Source organism: Danio rerio, chromosome 12 (assembly GCF_049306965.1).
Source record: "Danio rerio strain Tuebingen ecotype United States chromosome 12, GRCz12tu, whole genome shotgun sequence".
NCBI classification, from domain to species: Eukaryota; Metazoa; Chordata; class Actinopteri; order Cypriniformes; family Danionidae; genus Danio; species Danio rerio.
Genome location: NC_133187.1, coordinates 9,669,953 through 9,690,226, shown reverse-complemented (window position 1 = coordinate 9,690,226; position 20,274 = coordinate 9,669,953). Strand labels below are relative to the sequence as shown.

The window sequence follows — 20,274 nt, the reverse complement described above, 5'->3', positions numbered from 1 at the left end:
ATGTTGAAAAATCAACTTTGCAGTTTAACAGAGCGACTCTTATTGACATTTTAGTCATTTAAAACAATAAATAATATACACCTATGTGGCATGACATTAATAATTTCTCCTGATTTTCTATTCCAAAGTGCATATAGCTCCTAGCCAGACTGTATGAGCCTGTTTACTTGTTTGTATATTTCCCTTTTTTTTTCCTACTGTTTAGCTGAAACTTTATTTGTTTGTGCTGATGTATTAAAACAACAATGTCTTAAAATAATTATATATAAAATTATATATATATATATATATATATATATATATATATATATATATATATATATATATATATATATATATATATATATATATAGTCCTTAAAAAATATTAGCAGTTTATTACTAGGTTTTTGTAGCATATTTTACAACATCAATACAGATAATATATCACTACAAAATATTAAAAACATCCAAAAAAGTCACTTTCTCATTTTTTTTAAATACCACAGTTGTTGATGCATTTCAAAAGCATAAACAAGTGAAGTTTATTCATAAACTAATTTCGAAAGGATCACAGGCTTATGGTTGATCACAGCTGGTCCCGCATCAGCTTACACTTGATTCACCAATCAGATGATTCCTAACTCACTATAAATAACCAGAGTTCTCTTATCTCAGTGTCTTCGTCTTGAAGAATCCCCCCTGATTCCCAAACCTACTCCCCCTCCATTCCAGATGGCCGACATGGAGGCCCAGTAATAAGTACTGTTGCCTCACAGCAAGATTGTCTCTGGTTAAAGTCCCCATTAAACCAGTTGACATTTCTGTGCAGAGTTTGCTCGTTCTCCTCGTGCTCGGATGGGTTTTCCCTTTTAAATAGGCTAAATTCATTTATTTTCTTTTTGGCCTAGTCCCTTTATTAATCTGAGGTCGCCACATCGGGTGCTCCGGTTTCCCCCACAATCTAAAGACATGCGCCATAGATGAATTGAATAAGCTAAATTGGCCGTCGTGTTTGAATGAGGATGAGTGTTTCCCAGTACTCGGTTGCAGCTGGAAGGTTATCCGCTGTGTTAAACATATGCTGGATCAGTTGGTGGTTCATTCCACTGTGGCGACCCCTGATAATAAGGGATTAAGCAAAGGAAAATTAATGAATATTAAACTCCAATGTTGTGCTTAACATTAGTTAATGCACTGAGTTAACGTATAGGTGACTCTTCAGTGGCATCTTCTGGATCCTTTATTTTTAAGAATGTACTGAGCAATGCAAATGGATGTCAAATAAAGACTGTTTGATGCTCTTTTTTATAGGCTATGTTAATAATAAAACATAAATAAACGATACATCCGTTTGAAGGTTTTGAAAAAATTAAAGATAAAATAAAAGTTTTCTGGTTAAAAGCTACAACTAAGTGTTAACCATAAGAAATAATGCATGATAAGTGTTTCCTGTAATATTATGAGTCATTGCCGTTACGGGATGTGTTGCGGTCTGTGACTGTCCCACAAAAGGGTAGCGGTGCGATGAGCCAACCAGAGGGAGGCCCACATCACCCATTTCTTCATTGAGCTCCATTTAAATATCATTTAGTGTTTAAAACGCCAAACAAATAATTAATTAAATCCAATAAGTTTAAAAGACTGTAATTTAACACGAAAATGAACACCCGTCCAACAAATCACTAATAAAGTATATCAAACGCACTTTATTGAGTAATCAGAAGTGAACGTGATTGGTCCATCGCGTTCAGCGCTGAGAAAGGTATTACTAGCCGCGTGACATACTTTCTCTGGAATATTTTTTTATTACGTAATGGATAATGATTTATATCTTTAGAATGTCTGTGAGTAACCGTGCTTTAACTTGGAGGTATTATGAAACAGTAACAATTGTCAAATTTTGAGTATTATTATTTCGCTTCTACATGACGCAAATAAGCCCCGCCCCTTAATTCACTTCAGTCTCACGCTGAAAGCCGTTCTTCGTATATTTTCAGTTTTCTGGGTTTGTCCTGATAAAGTGAAATGCAGCCCACTTGGGCGGAACTCAAGTTTATCTTTTGGCATGTCGTTCGCCAGACATGTAACCATAACGCAGAGTAATCATGCCGTGTCCTGCCTTCACAGCTCATATACTTTGCTGGCTTTGTCTTTGTGGTATGTACATGATATTCTTTTAATTATTTTAGTAATATGTTTTACTTTTTAATGCTTGATATATTATGAATAACACCCTGAAAATTTAACCTGTAGCTTCTGTCCGCTTTTATTTAGATAGTCTTTTAATGGTAGCCTATTGACTAGATAGCCTACGTCAGGCTGATTTTAAAGAAAATGTAAAACATCAACAACAAAAACACAACTATTACTCTTAAATTTCAATTCCTTAACTGTATGAAATGTACTAATGTTAAATATGCCAAAATGTGTCTAGACTTGGCCCCAAAAATAAAATTGTTTAAAAGAAAATCCAGGGATGTCACTTGCACTATTTTAAAAGAAAAAATTGGCAACAGTTTAATTTATTTATTTATTTTGAACGGCAGACATGTTAATCTAAGGTATATTTTACAACACGATCTGTCTGAGCTTAGCTTTATTGTTAAATAAAATAATATTGTTAAATACTGTCTCCCAGTACTGGGTTGTGGCTGGAAGGTCGTCTGCTGCCTAAAACAAATGCCAGAGTAGTTGGTGGTTCACTCTGCTGTGGTGACCCCTGATGAATAAAGGGACTAAGCTGAAGGAAAACGAACAAAAAATGCTGAATAATATTTTCCAGTACTGGGTTGTGGCTGGAAGGGCATATGCTGCGTAAAACATATGCCAGAACAGTTGGTGGTTCACATCGCTGTGGTGACCCCTGATGAATAAAAGGACTAAGCTGAAGGAAAATGAGTGAAAATGTTAAATAATATATCCCAGAACTGGGTTGTGGCATCCGATGCATAAAACATATGCTGGATTAGTTGGTGGTTTATTCCTCTGTGTCGACCTCTTTTAAATCAGAGACCAAGCCGAATGAAAATTAATCAATGAATGTATATAAAGTGAAATATTATGATTACGACTTTTTTTTTCTATCAGTTATTAATTTATTTTTGGAAAACATGTATTAACCTACCCTAAACTCGAATTTATATCAAATAGTTGTCTTTTTATTATATCATGTATTTTTGTAGGTGGTAATAATTGTTAATTTAAGTAATTTTGAGATGTTTTTGTATTCATCATCAGGATGTGTGGCAGAAAGTATCCGTACATTACCTCATGTTGAGCGTTTTGATGTGGTGAGACCTAAAAGACTGAACCTCAGTAAGGTACATCTACTTAGTGTTAAAGCAGCAGTTAATTTTTATTCTTTTAGTTTTACCATGCTTTTTTTTTTTTTTAAAGAAACAATGCCACTCTGCTGTCTACATCTGGATTAACTTGTATAACTCCTACATAGGTACAGTCTGATAAAAATCCACCAAGCCATGAGAAGTATCCTGACAGACTCGCATATAAATTATTCTTTGAAGGAGAAAATCATGTGATTCACTTGGAAAAGAACAAGTGAGTTTGGGTTTACTGAACCTTTTTCTATGTTTAAGAATATCACACACACATATTGACTCTCTAGGCCTATATACAGATGAAGTCAGAATTATTCGCCCCCCTGTTTAATTTTTTCTTCAATTTCTGTTTAACCGAGATAAGTTTTTTTTTTCAACACATTTCTAAACATAATAGTTTTAATAACAAATTTTTTATATCTGATTTATTTAATCTTTGCCATGATGACAGTAAATAATATTTTACTAGATATTTTTCAAGACACTTCTACACAGCTTAAAGTGACATTTAAAGGGTTATCTAGGTTAATTAGGTTATCTAGGCAGGTTAGGGTAATTGGGCAAGTTATTGTATAACGATGGTTTGTTCTGTAGACTATCGAGAAAAAATATATAGCTTAAAGGGGCTAATAATTTTGTCCTTAAAATGGTTTTTAAAAAATTAAAAACTGCTTTTATTCTTGCTGAAATAAAACAAATAAGACTTTCTCCAGAAGAAAAAATATTATCAGACATACTGTGAAAATTTCCGAGCTCTGTTAAACATCATTTAGGAAATATTTAAAAAGAAAATTCAGAGGGAGGCTAATAATTCTGACTTCAATTGTGGGTAAAAGTAATAACATTCCCCGTTGTTTAGGCAACTCGTTGGACATAATTACACTGAAATATACTATCAAGATGACGGATCAATTGTGAGCAGAAATCCAAGTTTTAAGGTAAGTTACTGTAATTCACATCTGTCTTTAGAACAGCATACTAGCGAATTGTGCATACTACTTCTTCAGTATTCATTTTCTTTTAATTCAATTAAAATTTACTTGTCTAGCACTTTTCACAATAAATATCCTTTAAAGCACCTTTACAAATAATATAATATAATATAATATAATATAATATAATATAATATAATATAATATAATATAATATAATATAATAATCTTTTTCTAAAATGTAAAAATATTAGTGGAGTCCGAATAATAAATTGAATTAAAAGAGAAAACAAAACAATTTTAACCCTAAATCCATTTAATCTTGACTTAAGATTTTATTTCTAAAACCATTTTGTCTCTCCAGTAAATGTTTTTTAAATAATTAACAATAAAATAAATGTATACACTACAGAAAAAAATTTTGAGCTCGATTTCTTTTTAGCAGTACATTACATTATTTAAATGTATTTAATTTTGTATAATTTAATTAGATGCATTTTGTATTAATTTCAACTTTATTGTGCACAATAAAAATAGACAGTGCAGCCAGCTGATCTGAACTGATTTTCCATCACAAATTCTCCACTTTTTAGAACTTTATTTACTTAAAGTTTTTTTTTTTTAATACTTGAAGTTTCTTTAAAGGATAAAGTAGAACACACAAGTCATCTTTACACAGCTGATTGAAAAATGGATCTGTATCTGCTTAGAATACAGTGTAAAGACACGATGCTGCATTAAATGTTTTATATAAATACACATTCTTGAACATTTATACTGCTTCAGGTTTGGTTTCTGTGCTGTCTTTGCTTTGTAAACATGTTTATAGACAGATAGAATACCTTATGCAGTTAGAAACCTGTTTGTGTGTTTTTAGGACAATTGCTACTACCATGGGCACATTCAAGATATGGAATATTCCTCAGTCAGCGTGGGAATCTGTTCTGGGATCAGGTAATAAACAATATTATGTTGCCAGTGCACTCTACACAGTCAAAAAATTTTTGTTCAAACTACTTACTTAACTACTTGAAACAAAACAATTCTTGGGATTTCATTGGGACGACTTAACTTTTTTGTGTTTAATCCACATAAATTTGTTAAAAAGTGTTAACTTAATCGATTTATGTTGTGACAACAAAAATTAATTGTGTGGAATTCTGCATTTTTTACAGTGCACTGCATGTGGTAATTTACAGTAATTATTTAAAAAAGCTGTTTCTACTCAAATTAATCGATAAAAAAAGTGTTGCTTATAAAAAAAAAATAGTGCCAAATATATTTCATAACACTTTACAATAAAGGTGTATTAGTTAATGTAAGTTTTAATACATTAGTAACATGCATTATCAGTGAAAAACACATTTGTTAAGCATTCTTAATTTTAGTATGGCTTAATATAGAGTTGAAGTCAGATAATTATAAGCCCTATTATTATTATTATTATTATTAGTAGTAGTAGTAGTAGTAGTAGTAGTAGTATAAGTATTAGCCCAGAGAAAAATTTAGCCCTATATACATTTCTGAAGATCGCGAATTATGTAGCCAGAACTCCTAGGTCCCGTTCTCTTAGTGGTTTCAAGGAATCATAAACTGAGGAATCAGAGTAAACTAATAAGGCATAGAATTTAGAAATAAGCCCTTTAAAATAACTTACTGACAGCATGGTGTCCTCTAGTTCCGATAATTTAAAACGAAATTGGTTTTGCTTTAGTAAGGACTTTATAAAATGTCGAATTTGAAGATATTTAAAGAAGTCTTCGGAGGGAATATTAAACTCTGTTCCAATTTGTTCAAATGATTTCACACCTGTCATTTTAAATTATGGGTGCAACAATAGCTGCTCACAGTTTGGATTTCGGTTTAAATGTCACGGTTTTGATTCGGTATAAAAAAACAAGAGGCTGTCAAATAAAAATATAGAAAAAGTCTACAAGCAAAAGCACAAATTAATACAATATAGCAGAGATACTACTTAAATAAACAGCACTTCTCAGTTTTTTCAGGTGTCTAATTGTAGTTTTCAAGTAAATAAAACACTGCATGCTGTATATAATCTTCACTGTATATCTTAAATAAAGGTTAATCATTGAGCTATAGATATTCAGAACAGAGCAGCTTTTTGTTATCTTTTGTTTTTTTGATTAATATTAAAAACACAGACACCAGGAATAAGTTGTTTTCACTTTCAGGCAATCTACTGATGCGTCACACTGAGACAATTACAGACAACCCAATTTCTCAAATGTTTACTTTCATTTTAACGTAAAAACGTCCCGAGCTTTAGAGCTCAATGATGCAATTTTATCAAAAAATTATTGCAAAACCGAAAAACACAATTTTTCTGACCATATTGAACCGTGGAGGTTGTACCGAACCGTACGTGTGTACCTGTGTTTTCCATCAGAGTAAACAAGCAAGAAAACGTGTCCTATTTCTTGAAGGAGAATGAATCTGCATTGAGAACGTGTTTGTATGCTTCTGCATCTTGTCTTCTACCCACAGAGGTTTTGTCAGAGTGAAACAACAAGTCTATCTGATTGAGCCCCTAGCTAACCACAGTGATGGAGATCATGCACTTTATAAACACCAGCATCTGAGGAGAAGGAGAAGCTCTGCTGGTGAACCGAAAACCATGTTTTATGACCACGAACCACAAGTGAGCGCTGCCTTAAAGTCGAGCAGATGGGTGAGAGCATTCACTATCTAATATTCTGCATATGGAAAAAAATGAGACTGGGAATGACCATTGACATGTCCTCCTAGAATATGAAGAGTTTTCAAACTCCAAGATTTGTGGAATTATTTCTGGTGGTCGATAACACTGAGGTAAGAATTCAGGCATTCTTTAAAATTTATTTATTGTAATTAACATTTTTTTAAAGACTAATGGTGGTGGTGGAGAATCTACACTGTAACTTAAAGTTTACTCAAACTGTTTAAGGAAACAGATTGCTGCAAATCATTTAAGTTTTGAAACCAAATGGTACTGTAAAATAATATATATTCAGTCATATACGCATGCATTCTTTGTGTTTACATTGTCTTTTAGAGTATTAGAGTATTAAGAAAACTAAAGTTAACTTATCAAATAGGTACAATTTTAGTTATTAGAGTGAATAAAATCCAAACAAATATATAGCTACTAAAATTTACTCAAGCTTTGGTAATGCTTCTAGTATTAGTATAAGCATTATTAATTAAAAACCGTATATATTCATTCATAATTCATTTGGTTTGAGTTCTGCTTAATACAATCAATTTATGAGTTACCATAACTCTTTTTCATAGTCAAAGTAACTTTAAAAGAAGTTAAACTTATTTTACTGAGTGATTTCCCCTGTTAGGACTTACAGTATAGACATTAAATATATTACTGAAAGACCATTCCACAATTAGTACCTGAGGTTTTAGAAATGCTGAAAATACTCTTAGAGTACCAGTGAAATCAAAATAAAGTTTTTTACTTTTTAGTATGAGCATGTCAGTTTTAAGCTAGTGTTCTCTAAAACAGTGACAAAATCCACAATCTAGAAGGTATAAACATCCAAAACTTGCAGTTTAACACGACCGCCTTAATGGATCAACATTTTTGATAGCCTCATACTTCAGTTTCCATCAAATCAAACCAATCAAATGCTCTAGGCTGTCTGACACCGGTCCCACCCCTTCAGGACACTATTTCTGTCTGTGCTCGAGCTCAACCACTCTCACTGGCAGAGCTGTGATAAAAACGAAAAGAGCTAATGGCTGTTTCTTTAAGGGGGAGGGGCTACTATATATATATATATATATATATATATATATATATATATATATATATATATATATATATATATATATATATATATATATATATAGTTTAAATTACGTCACACATTTCACGGGACCTTTGAATCTTCTTTGTATAATTCTCTCTTAAATTTTTACCATATGCTAAAAACCACTGATATTAAGACTTTAACCCTTATGTGCTGTTGGGGATGATTTTCATCTGCTCTGGGGTGATTTTGAGTCTTAATTTGGCCATAACTTTTTCTGTGTTTCAGCTAGCAGAATGGTTTTGGTGACAAGTCTTATTTTGACACATATTTTGAGAAAATTTGTTGAACTGTAAAAATAAATAAATAAATCAACAATACACTCTGGGCAATTTAATTCCCTTTTGTTTTTCCACATTTTTTTGCATAAATTAATCTTAGTCCTGATCAAAACTACTAAATGTTTTAAAAAATTACAAGATTTTAACTCTTAAATTGTTTGATGCATTGTTTTTGTCATGGTGCAATGATGAGAGGAGGACAAAAGGTAGGATTCAAGTGCAGTTTTAATGATACAGTCTTTGTAAAGTCTTACAAAGTATCAAATAAACAAACAGAAAAAACAAACAAAACACAAACAAGACTCAGGCTCTAACAGAACATCCACATGACATACAAAGACTCCATAATGAACTCTGAATGAATACTTAAGATGTATTTATAGTCCAAACAATCCATGTTTTTGCCTCATTGACTTCCATTATAACCACATTTTTTTGATTGCAAAATCATGACACCATATAATTATGCATTTTTGTTATGTGGTTATAATAGAAGTGAATGGGGCAAAAACAGCTACCAACAGTAATTTAGGGAGAAAAAATGAAAATCTAACAATGTATCAAAGCCAGTGTTGTTACTAATCGTTCACGTGTCCAAGACTGTGATAAAAGATAAAAAAATCCAGTCTATTATTATTTTTTTGTATTGAAAATATGTCATTTTGTGTGTGCTTTTCACCAAATCAATGACATCATTTGTGAATTTGGCATTTAAAAAGTTAAAATCCTGTAATTAAAAAAATAAACATTTAGTAGTTTTGATCAGGACTGAGGTTGATTTATGCAACAAAAAAAAGGGAAAAATATGTGTGTGATGCATTTTTACTGCAATTTAATCCAGTGGACGTTTTCATTCCTAACATAACAAAAGGGTAGTCAATTTGAACAGTGCACAAGGGTTAAAGTTTGTTGGCCAATTGTATTAATTTCAAAACAGATATTGCCTGTTTGATTGACTTGGACAATATTTTATCTAATTGCTAATATTTCTACATTATAGATTGACCAAAAAAATATTGTAAATGTTAAGTTATGTTTTACTCTTATAGTACAGAAACTTTGGCTCTAGCATGGATTCTATCAGAGCCAGGATGCTGGAGGTGGTAAATCACGTTGACAAGGTATAAGTTCTTTTTTTTTTTTTTCAAATAGAGTCAATGCTAAATATGTTAAGTCATTAATAATTAATATAAATATTTAGATTTTTTGAAACACACTAAAAACATAAGTCTTTTCTCAGTTGTATCGATCTCTTAATATCCGAGTGATGTTGGTGGGTCTTGAGGTCTGGATGAAACAGGACCAGATTGTGGTCAGTGTGAGTTCTGATGACACTCTCAGTCGCTTTATAGAATGGAGGAAGAGCAATCTGCTTAAAAGGGTCAAACATGACAACGCTCAGTTTGTGACGTGAGTATGACCTAATTACCTATTTACTCGGCCGGATGACTGAGATCATTCGCTACACTATAGCAGAGCCTAATGTACTGCACTTTAATATAATGCCCACACTTTACACTAATGTTTTAATGGTTGTCACTTGTTAACTACTAACTAAACTTGCACTTATTTATCACATTAAAGCTATGGTCTCAAACTGAATTCCTGGAGGGCCGCAGCTCTGCATAGTTTAGCTCTAACCACCTCCAACTCACTCCTGCTTAATCGTCTTTAGTAGTCTTGAACAACTTGATTATTTGGATCAGCTGTGTTTCATTAGGGTTGGAGCAAATCTGTGCAGAGCTGCGGCCCTCCAGGAATTCAGTTTGAGACCTTTGTATTAAAGAAATAATTCATCCAGAAATAAAAATGTACAAACTATTTATTCACCCCACAGTGGTTTTAGACCTTTATGAGTTTATTCTGTTGAACACAAAAGAAAACTGAAAACTTGTAATCACTGATTTCAATTGTAGGAAAAACAAGTACTATGGAAGTCAAATCTTCAAAATACTTTCTGTGTTCAACAGAAGAAAGTCAAACAGTTTTTGAACAAGAAAAAGAAGAGTAAATGATTATTGAAGCTATCAAATTCAGCAATTACTAATTCATTTTTAATTCACATATGTACAGTATGCTGTTTATTTAAACAATGTAAACTAGAGTTGCACGATTCTGGCTAAAATGAGAATCGCAATTTTTTTGCTTAAAATAAAGATCACGATTCTCTCACGATTCTGTAGATATAGAATTATTATTTTTTCTCAAACATATGGTAAAACAACAATAATATTATGTGTAGGTCTACTAGCTTCTATAAATATTGCTATTCTACTTATAATAATTCTAATGTTTATTATGTTTGAGATACATGCTTGCAGTCTGTCGTTGACAACATAAGACCATTTTATTCACTGGTAAAATCATTTGTCATTATCAGATTATATTCAACAATATATAGGCTAGAGTAGTTATACTGACACTGTAAACATTTATTTTCATGCACAACTGTGGGTTCGCTATGAAAAAAAAAACATCAAATCTTGTCATAACCATAACTCTAAATTGCGGTATGATCATTTAAATGATGTGCACAATTTCGGTTTCATTTTGACTGCTAAGTGCTGTTCATACTTCACACGCGGCTTCCACACGATCACTCTGTGCCACAAGCTGATTATTATTTACAACTGTATTACCTGTTAGCCTGCGCAGGTTCTGTTCACTAAAGTAGACGCGTGCGTCTCTATCAAGTAGCGCGCACACTCGCCCTCTCGGTCAGCAGCTCACGTCACGCGTGATTTCCCGGCCGCGAATACATCATTATGTGAAGACAGAAATGACATTTTGGGGATGAATTATACCTTAGAAATACAGTATGTGACTCTTTCAACATCATTTGGAGGGATCCATGTCACTGAGCAACGTGTGTGAAGCAATGAAAAGACTCGTGCAGCCGCCTTTTCCTCTCTCCTGAACTTGAAAATATGATTGACAGAATCGTAGAAATGCTGGATTAAGATCGTCTAGGGGGTCGAATCGAGATCGCAATCTTTTTACGATTAATTGTGCAGCTCTACTGTAAACTAAGATAAACAATGATCATTTGTGGGGTTGTGTTATTAACTATGATTAATTATGATTAACTATTTTTTATTATTATTATGTTAACTAATGCATTTATTAATGATTATCGATTAATGCTTCGATATCGCAGTGTAATCATTCGCAATAGTCTCTGTGGCAAGGGGGCAGGGCCCAGAGCCGTGGGAACGTAATGAGACTGCTGTGTAAGTGGATTCACCTGTAGCGCGCACTGGTCTCGAATCCTAAGGAAGGAGCTCTGGACTTTAAGAGGAGGAACGATGGCAAAAGTAAAACAATCTGTTTGGGCCCGGTCCACTCTCGGGTTCCTCGGCCATCGTTCCTCATCTGGTGAAATTGTATTTAGATTGCAATATATATTGCAAAATAAAAAAAAATCTCAATATCGTGCAGCCCAACTATTAACAGTTTTTTTTTTTTTCCTCTAGTGGAATTGATTTTTTGGGTGACACAGTTGGGTTGGCAAACAAATTTGCAATGTGTGCCGAAAGCTCAGCAGGAGTCAATCAGGTATTCATTGCCTAAATTTGCGATGATTTCTGGTATCAAATTAAATCACGATTTGGAACAAAAGGATTGTTTTTTGTTTTTAAAGACAATTACACAATATGCTGTTATTTTCAGGATCATAATCAGAACCCACTGGGCCTGGCATCCACAATTGCACATGAGATGGGTCATAACATGGGCATGTCCCATGATGAGGATCACTGCACGTGTGGCTCGTCAGTGATCAGTTCCTTCTGTATCATGACAGAGCGTGTGGGGTAAGCAGTATTTGTGTAATATCATACTGTTTTCATTTGTGCTTTGGTTAGAAGTCAGATCTCTCTGTCTAGTAGCTGGCTACCAGAAATTAAGGCAACATAGGCTCATTTTGAAAACGTAGCCCTATATATATTTCTGGAGATTGTGAATTATGTAGCAGAAGGCATGTATGGCTGCATTTCATCTTTGAAACGAATGCTACGAGGGTGATATGACACTGTTCCTTGTTGTGGTTACCAGCCGACCACTTAGCTCCGATTAGACAGCTTTCCCACTGTTACCAGTTAGTCCAGTTAGCTCGTCATGTATGTCAGAGGACTTGAGATGCAGAGAGAAGTTGGGGTTCGAGTCCGGGGAAGAACAGTTCCAGAAAGCGAATAAGATAAAAACAGAAGCCTAAAATAAAACAAACAAGTAAATAACAGGGTGAGAATGTGGTAAAATCTGAAAACATGGTAAAAATCTGGCGGGGGGGTTTCTTTTTCTGGATTGCTTTTTAAAACTGTTGGGTTTAGGGAAGTGGGCGGGCGGGTCAATCAGTGCTTTTGAACACACTATCGGTTGGGTTTAGGGAAGAGAGAGGATTGTTCAGTCGATCAGTCAGTCACTCATTCTTTATGTCAGTCAGTCGACAGCGGTCTCTGGTGGATTTACGCAAGAACAGCAGAGAAATTTGGCACTCGAAAAGCATTCACAGCGGCCTCTGGTGGATTTACGCTAGAACAGCAGGCCAGAATGGCACTCGCAAGAGAAATTTGAGACCTCGAAAAGCATTCACAGCGGCCTCTGGTGGATTCTCGAAAACATAAACTGCAAAAAAACGGGGACGTATTAAAAATTTCCTGGGACGTATTTGGCGCTCTCTAGAAATGTATATAGCGGTACATTTTCAGAATGAGCCTGGGTTGCATCTAGGCGTCCACTAACTCTCTGTGTAATTCACTAGAAATAACAAATTTACACCTTAAATAAAACCACATAGCACACTAGCAACAAACTGCAATCAATAAGCAACCAGAAATATACTTGATATGCTTTTAAAATAAATACTTATAGATATTTTGGGCTTTTAAGTCAAAGTTATTTACAGTAAAATCAAAAATGGCTATAGTTAAAATGTTTAATACAGTTAATACAGATTAAATTCATTTATTTTATCAAAATTCCAGCTTCTCAACAAACTGCTTATGTTACAAGTGCTTAAATAGTCACCAAGCAAAAATGAGTGTACTTCTAAAAAATACAACATGATTAATGAAACATGATTTAAATGCGTTGGAATCAAAATGATTAATCTGACACTACAAAAAGATTTTATTTTAGCTGTACGATAGCGTGTCATGAAAGTAGACTAATTTGAAGTTTACAGGTCAACATTTAATACAATTAATCATACTTTTAACCTTGAAATATCATCATGAAAGCATATCATGATCTGAACAAATGTACACAAAAAAATTGGTGCTTGCTGTTTGTTCAAACTACTTATATAAAATGAGCTGAAACAACACAATTCTTGAGGGTTTTTTGAGACAACTTAATAGATTTATGTTCAGTCCACTTAAATTTGTAAAAACTAATAAGTTAACTTAATTCCTTCATGTTGTCCCAACACAACTCGATTGTGTGGAACCCAGCAGTTTTTACAGTGAAAGTGAACTGCTCTTCCTAGAAGCAGTTTAAAGTGTTTATTTGGCCGAATATTACAAATTGTTATCTTGTCCATTCAAGCACGCTGTTCCCAGAGCAGTTCAGTGACTGCAGTCTAGAGCAGCTGACTGTATTTCTAGACAACGCCAACCCTAGCTGTCTGCTGGACACCCCCAGCTCATACAAACTGTACAGTGGGCCTGTCTGTGGTAATGCTTTCCTGGACCCTGGAGAGGAGTGTGACTGTGGATCAGTGGAGGTATTACACACATCCCGTATGTGTATTTTTAAAAAGTCTATGGTAGTGACTCAGTCTAGGCCAGATTGAACACCATCCTTCTTAAATGACATCATTAATGCATTAATGTATGTTTATCTTTGACTCTGATGTGTCAGTGATGACTGGGTTTACCGTCTTGTGCATTTATGTTGAAGGAATGTAAAAATCCATGCTGTGATCCCATGACCTGCAAGCTCACTGAAGGTTCACGCTGTGCTCAGGGAGACTGCTGTGAGAATTGCCAGGTAATGCTTTTTTTTAATGTGGGTAAAATGACCTGGATGAGTTTAGCTTGTGTGAGCAGTGGAATAGGAAGTGCTTTTACTAAAGTGCTCTACTATGGACGTACACTGTAGAACAGGGGTGCACTGTTTGTAATGCTGAGTTTAAGTCTGGTAATTGTTAATTGATAAACAGTTAATAAAATATTACAGCTCAGAAGCATGTTATGTCTAGATATTACGTTTTGTGGCAGGTAGCCATTTGAAAAGCAGGATAAAGTACATACAGGTCATTATATAACCAATTTACCTGATTACTAGCCCTAAATTGCTCCTGTCCCAACTTTTTTTGTAATGTGTTGCAGGTCTGAATGGCAGGAAAGCACGTATATTTACAAATAAAATGAAGTTGACCAGGCAGTACCACACAACATTGTTCTGAGCTGTGATCGTTTAATCATTTAATTAAGTACCCGGATACGCCTGTTATACTCCATATAACTCCATATAAAATCCAGAAACTAAGCTTTTTTTGCACAGACTATCTAAATGCTTTCCCTGTTGGAAAGACCTCTTTCCAACAGGGAAAGCCACCAACAAACAAGAACGCAATGAGTATATGATTCAATTAGAAAGAAAAATGAAAACATTATGTAGCACAAAAACTAACTATGCATCAAAGCAAATGTTGTTACTAATCTTACACATGTCCAAGACTGTTATAACATATAAAAAACAATCCAGTTCACAATTACTCATTTTGAGTACTCTAAATGAGTTATTTTGTGTGTTTTTGTCACTAAACCAGTGAAACTATTTATGAATTTAACAATTAAGCAGTTAAAATCCTGTAATTGTTTAAAATATTTAGCAGTTTTGATCAGTACTGAGGTTGATTAACAGATTTATGCAAAAAAATAAAAAATAAAAGTATTTATCTGTTGCATATTTACAGCAGTTTAACTTAGTGCATGTTTTTATCCCGAACATATTGTAAGTGGAGTACATTTGAACAGTCCACAAAGATTGAAGAAATTGTTTAAAATAGCTCTGAATAGCTTTTAATACTTCTCTTGACCCTTTTGGCTTTTTAGTACTACTGTGAGTTGGAATGGGACAAGCTCCTCCTGTCCAAGTAATTGATTTGAATACTTTAAGAAATAAGACAGTGTTTTTGTTAAACTCTGAAAAGATGTCAGGTTTTTGGCGGAGCTTTAAAAACTGTTGTTGTTTTCCTGTGTAATATGCAATGATGTGAGTTTTGGATGTGATTGTGCAACCAAACTAAACCCAAGAAATGCTGCAGAACTCTGCAGCCACCCTAGCTAACACACCACATTTTTTTTCTCATGGAAGGAGAAAAATAAATTTATTTTTTATGTCTTTTTTGTCTCTTACTTTTATTAAATATTTGTATTGTTGAGTGATATAATAGCCAAAATGTCTGAGTGTGACATGCTTGAATCCTAAATAGCATTTTTTGCAAAAGTACAGCTGACTGGAAAGACACAGCGCATCAATATCTGAAAATAACTTTAACTTCTCACTTAGCTTTCCTGTGGAAGCAAATATATGCTGAAGCTGAACACAGATTATTAGCAGTTGAGAGTTCTAATGCTTATAATGTTGTGCAGAGAGTTTGTCGAAAAGAGGAAGTATGTTTGGGTGTGGCTGCAGAGAACTGCAGGATGAATGACAAGTGGTGGCTTCCTTCAAAACTCCACCTTTTAATATCAGTTGTGTATAAATCAACCCAGGCTCATTGAGATTATGTACCTCTATATACTTCCCTGGCGAGAGCAAAATAAGTCCCAGGAGCTATGTTACGTTTTTTTGCAGTTTTGTTTCACGAATCTGGCAGAGGCCACTGTGTATGCTTTTTTAGTTTTCAAATTTCTGTTGCGAGTGCCAATCGTGCCTGCTGTTCTCTACGAGAGGCCGATGTCGACTGACTGACTAACTGACCAACCGTCAGATCCCTCCACCTTCCCTAAACCCAACCAGTATTATTTTAAAAAGAACTGATTGACCGATTTTTAAAGAAAAAATGCAGCCATATGTAGGTTTGACTACAATTCGTGATCTCCAGAAACATATATAGGGCTACGTTTTCAGAATGAGCCTATGTTGGTATAAATACAGGAGTCAAAGAAATGCAGAGTGGTTGTGGACCTCCCAAATGTATTTTTTGCATGGTACTGGTGAAACGCAAGGGACAGACGTGACCCAGAGCTCTGAATCAAATGATTCATTTGTATCTAATAAATTACTAATATTTTCGCCATTGAAAGTCCTTTCCTGACTTTTTCATTGAACATGGAATTGTAATATTAAATTCCTACAGTAGACTCGAGCTATGAATTAATAAACAGCCCAGCCCAGGACCGGTTACTCACTAAGGCCCCGTTTACACTAATGCGTTTTAGTTTGAAAACGCATAAGTTTTGCTACAGTTACGGCTTTTCCTGAATATTAAGTAGCCTAACACACACAGTTCAGTCCAGCATTTTCTCCTTGTAAGTTCAGACTTCGCAAGTTTGATCAAGGCTGCAGTCTCTTCTTCTCAGTTTGATATGGAAAACAGACTATACCAAGGAGACGGGTAAATCTTCAAAGGGAACAGTTTACTTTATAACTTCATTCACATCACCCTGGCTACGTTGTTTCACTTTCTCTACAATAAAATGTAAACATGATTTAAGGAACTGCATATTTTCATTTTAATATTAACAACTTAGACAGCAGAAATGTTGAGGCGTCGTGCTGCATGAGCGTCATCTTCACTGTGTAGATATTTATAACAAAACGGAGCCTACAACTGCCTCCTTTCAATTTCAGTGAAAATACGAAACGAACCCTCTCTTTTGCTGAATATCAGTTTTAATAATCGATAACGGCCATTATAAAAGTATAACATACAATAAGTTTAAACATAATAGGAATTAAAGGCAAGCGATCAGTCAATATACAGAATAGGCTACGTGGTTACATTAATCATTAACTTATCTTTGCGCTTAGCCAAAACACGTTACCTGAGAAAAAGTAATAGATTCCAATGACCAAAGTCAGGGAATATGTCGTTAGATAAAGACAACAAGATGAATGAAATATCCCGTTTAATAAATATAGTGAGATTAGATCCAGCGGGAGATGCTTGATGAGAAGTCCGACTGGCACAGCTCTCATCTTGGTAGATGGGCTGCAGCGCTTGCCAAAGAGTGTGTGTTTGGTCAAGTGATGTGCGTTTTCAGCGTTTTGGCGTGGACGGAGAGCAGTTCAGAAACGCTGGGTGAAACGCGAGTGTGGACGCGGATCGTTTCAATTCTAAAACGCCGTTTTAAAACTAAAACGCACTAGTGTAAACGGGGCCTAAAGCTAAGCAGGGCTGAGCCTGTTCAGTACCTGGATGGGAGACCACATGGGAAAACTAGATTTCTGTTGAAAGTGGTGTTAGTGAGGCCAGCAGGGGGCACTCAACCTGCGGTCTGTGTGAGTCCTAATGCCCCAGTAAGGTGAAGGGGACACTATACTGTCAGTGAGCGCCATCTTTCAGATGAGATGGTAAACCAAGGTCCTGTCTCTCTGTGGTCATTAAAAAAATCCCATGGCACTTCTCGTTAAGAGTAAGGAATAACCCGGTGTCCTACGCAAATTCCCTCCATTGGCCCTTAGTCAAACTTCTTTGTCCACCGTATTGGCTTCATTACTGTCTCTCCACTCCCCATATAGCTGGTGTGTGGTGAGCGCACTGGTGCTGTTGTCCTGTGGCTGCAGTCATGTCATCCAAGCAGATGCTGCTCACTGGTGGTGGTATGGTGCGACCTCCCTCATGACTGTGTAGCGCTTTGGGTGTATGGTCATACACAATAAATGCGATATATAAATACACATTATAAAAGAGAGCTTCTTTTCTAGGCAGTTTGGGTATGAGAGAAGGTGCAAAGTGTACCTAAAAGCATTCCAAAGTCATGGCTCTTGTGATACTGTGAACCACCTTATTTTACAGTCTAGTACTCCAATGCAGTATCCATTGTGCTATGGAGGTTATTGGTTTTAAGGGACACTTTGATTTTTCAGAGTTTGTAAGCCCAATTCTGTGTAAAAAAGAGACTTTTCAGTCTCAGCAGAATTGAAGAAGACAGCAGTATTATGATCCTTTTTTCTTGAGTGAGCTACTAGAGCAAATCCACTGCCAGAGTGGCACAGTTGGCGTTTAATTCCAGGATCTGTAAATCAAAGTTCATTGCTGCTTTTGACTTGGGTGGGTGGCGAAAAGTTGTCTAAAAATGTCATGCAAGCTGCTGTTCTTGATTTATTTGTTATTTGGTGGGGGCGAAATGGACTCGCCAAATTGTCAGAAGTCATGACTCAACCCAGAGTCTCTGAATGGCCTCATTTAACTGCACAGAGCCTGCTGAAGTGCTGCTTCATTGAAAGAGACGATCTCAGCTGAATTAATGCTAGATTTAGAATTTTCAAGCACATTTAGGGTCTTCAAACCTAGAGTGAGCAAAGAGAGTAAAGTCACTGGCAGAAAGGCACTGTTAGGATTTGGACCAAAAGTCTTGTTGCTGATCCCAGTTGTAAGAGCGACAAATAATAACTTGACCTCCAGTTGATCATTTCTAAACGTGGCAGAAGGTAGATTTTTCCAGTAAATCATCTGTTTAACAGCATCCCAATCATTACAAATACTGCGGAAGACCTATTGGAACCAGCATGGGCCCAAAATTCTCACAGAAATCAGTCAAGTTTGGCAAAAGAAAATCATGGTTTGGGGTTATATTCAGTATGGGGTGTGTAAGAGATCTGCAGAGTGGATGGCAACATCAACAGTCTGAAATATCAAGACATTTGTGCTGCCCATTACATTACAAACCACAGCAGTGGGCAACAAATTATTCCGCAGGATAGCGCTCCTTCTCATACTTCAGCCTCCACATTAAAATTCCTGAAAGCAAAAAAAATGTAAGGTCAAGGTGCTCTAGGACTGGCTAGCCCAGTCACCAGATATGAACATTATTAAACATGTCTGGGGTAAGATGAAGGAGGAGGCATTGAAATCCAAAGAATCTTGATGAACTCTGGGAGTTTTTTTTGCCATTCCAGATGACTATATCAATAAATTTGAGTTGTCTGAACCAAGTCAGACCTTACTGTCCTTATTAAATAATTAAAAATCAAGATCATATTTTATTTTTGATTAAAAAAAGCGTAATCTAGAGGCCTTTGCCTTTCATATATGCCACTTCTGATACAAAATGATCAACTAGAAGTCAAGTTATAATTTGTTGTTCCTAAAATTTGGATAGGCGACAAGAATTTTGTCAGGTAGGGTAGTGTTGTTGAACTGTGTGGCAAGTGGTCAGTATTTTCACATGGTTGTTTGTTTTTGAAAAACCTTCTCATGAGGTCTGCCTTCTGCCGGCAGACAAATAAATAGAGGTACTACTGGGATTCGAACATTGAATGTCATGTTTACAAGACACACACTCTAAACAACTAAGCCAGGGTGCCAACTGTTGAATGAAAGGGTGACTCGGAAAATAAACAATACAAGAAGCTAGGATCATTAACAGGGTGTCTGCGGGGTCTTAAAACGTACTAAAAGCTGATAAATCAATAATGAGAAAATTAAGGCCCTTATAAGGTATTAAAAAGTCTTAATCATGTTTTTACGAGACCTTTCATTTTGTTCAAGCCTTGTCCAAAGTGTTTCACTCCAAAAAATGCATAAATGTATTTAATATTTATTTAATATGTAATATTAACAATGCCGTGCTCGATCCACGTGATTGGTTCGAGCCGGAGCTTGTCTGGCCAAGCTCGTCCGTCCGGGTGATGTCATGTAAATTGCGACAAACGCAGGAAGGTGATGTGACGCTCTCCACATGTAGCGAAATCATAGAGCAAAGCAGACGGCAATATGGAAAAATGTAAGTTTGCATATTCCTGGT

At 35.2% G+C, this 20,274-nt stretch overlaps 1 protein-coding gene across 8 annotated transcripts in view; it reads left to right on the top strand.

Moving 5' to 3' along the window:
• Positions 1 to 1,998: 1,998 nt before the first annotated feature.
• Positions 1,999 to 20,274, top strand: part of adam8b (ADAM metallopeptidase domain 8b) — a 44,481-nt gene continuing 26,205 nt past the window's right edge. For all 8 annotated transcript variants that reach the window (XR_012387841.1, XR_012387840.1, XM_073918244.1 and 5 more), the window contains exons 1-13: positions 1,999 to 2,138; positions 3,219 to 3,301; positions 3,433 to 3,539; positions 4,179 to 4,257; positions 5,129 to 5,205; positions 6,757 to 6,940; positions 7,018 to 7,080; positions 9,403 to 9,474; positions 9,594 to 9,763; positions 11,827 to 11,908; positions 12,023 to 12,165; positions 13,898 to 14,075; positions 14,252 to 14,341. Coding sequence is in view for 6 of the 8 variants with exons in the window: in XM_073918244.1 (XP_073774345.1) it covers positions 2,087 to 2,138; positions 3,219 to 3,301; positions 3,433 to 3,539; positions 4,179 to 4,257; positions 5,129 to 5,205; positions 6,757 to 6,940; positions 7,018 to 7,080; positions 9,403 to 9,474; positions 9,594 to 9,763; positions 11,827 to 11,908; positions 12,023 to 12,165; positions 13,898 to 14,075; positions 14,252 to 14,341 (1,380 nt within the window). In the remaining 2 variants the exon portion in view is untranslated. The remainder of the gene's footprint in view (positions 2,139 to 3,218; positions 3,302 to 3,432; positions 3,540 to 4,178; positions 4,258 to 5,128; positions 5,206 to 6,756; positions 6,941 to 7,017; positions 7,081 to 9,402; positions 9,475 to 9,593; positions 9,764 to 11,826; positions 11,909 to 12,022; positions 12,166 to 13,897; positions 14,076 to 14,251; positions 14,342 to 20,274) is intronic.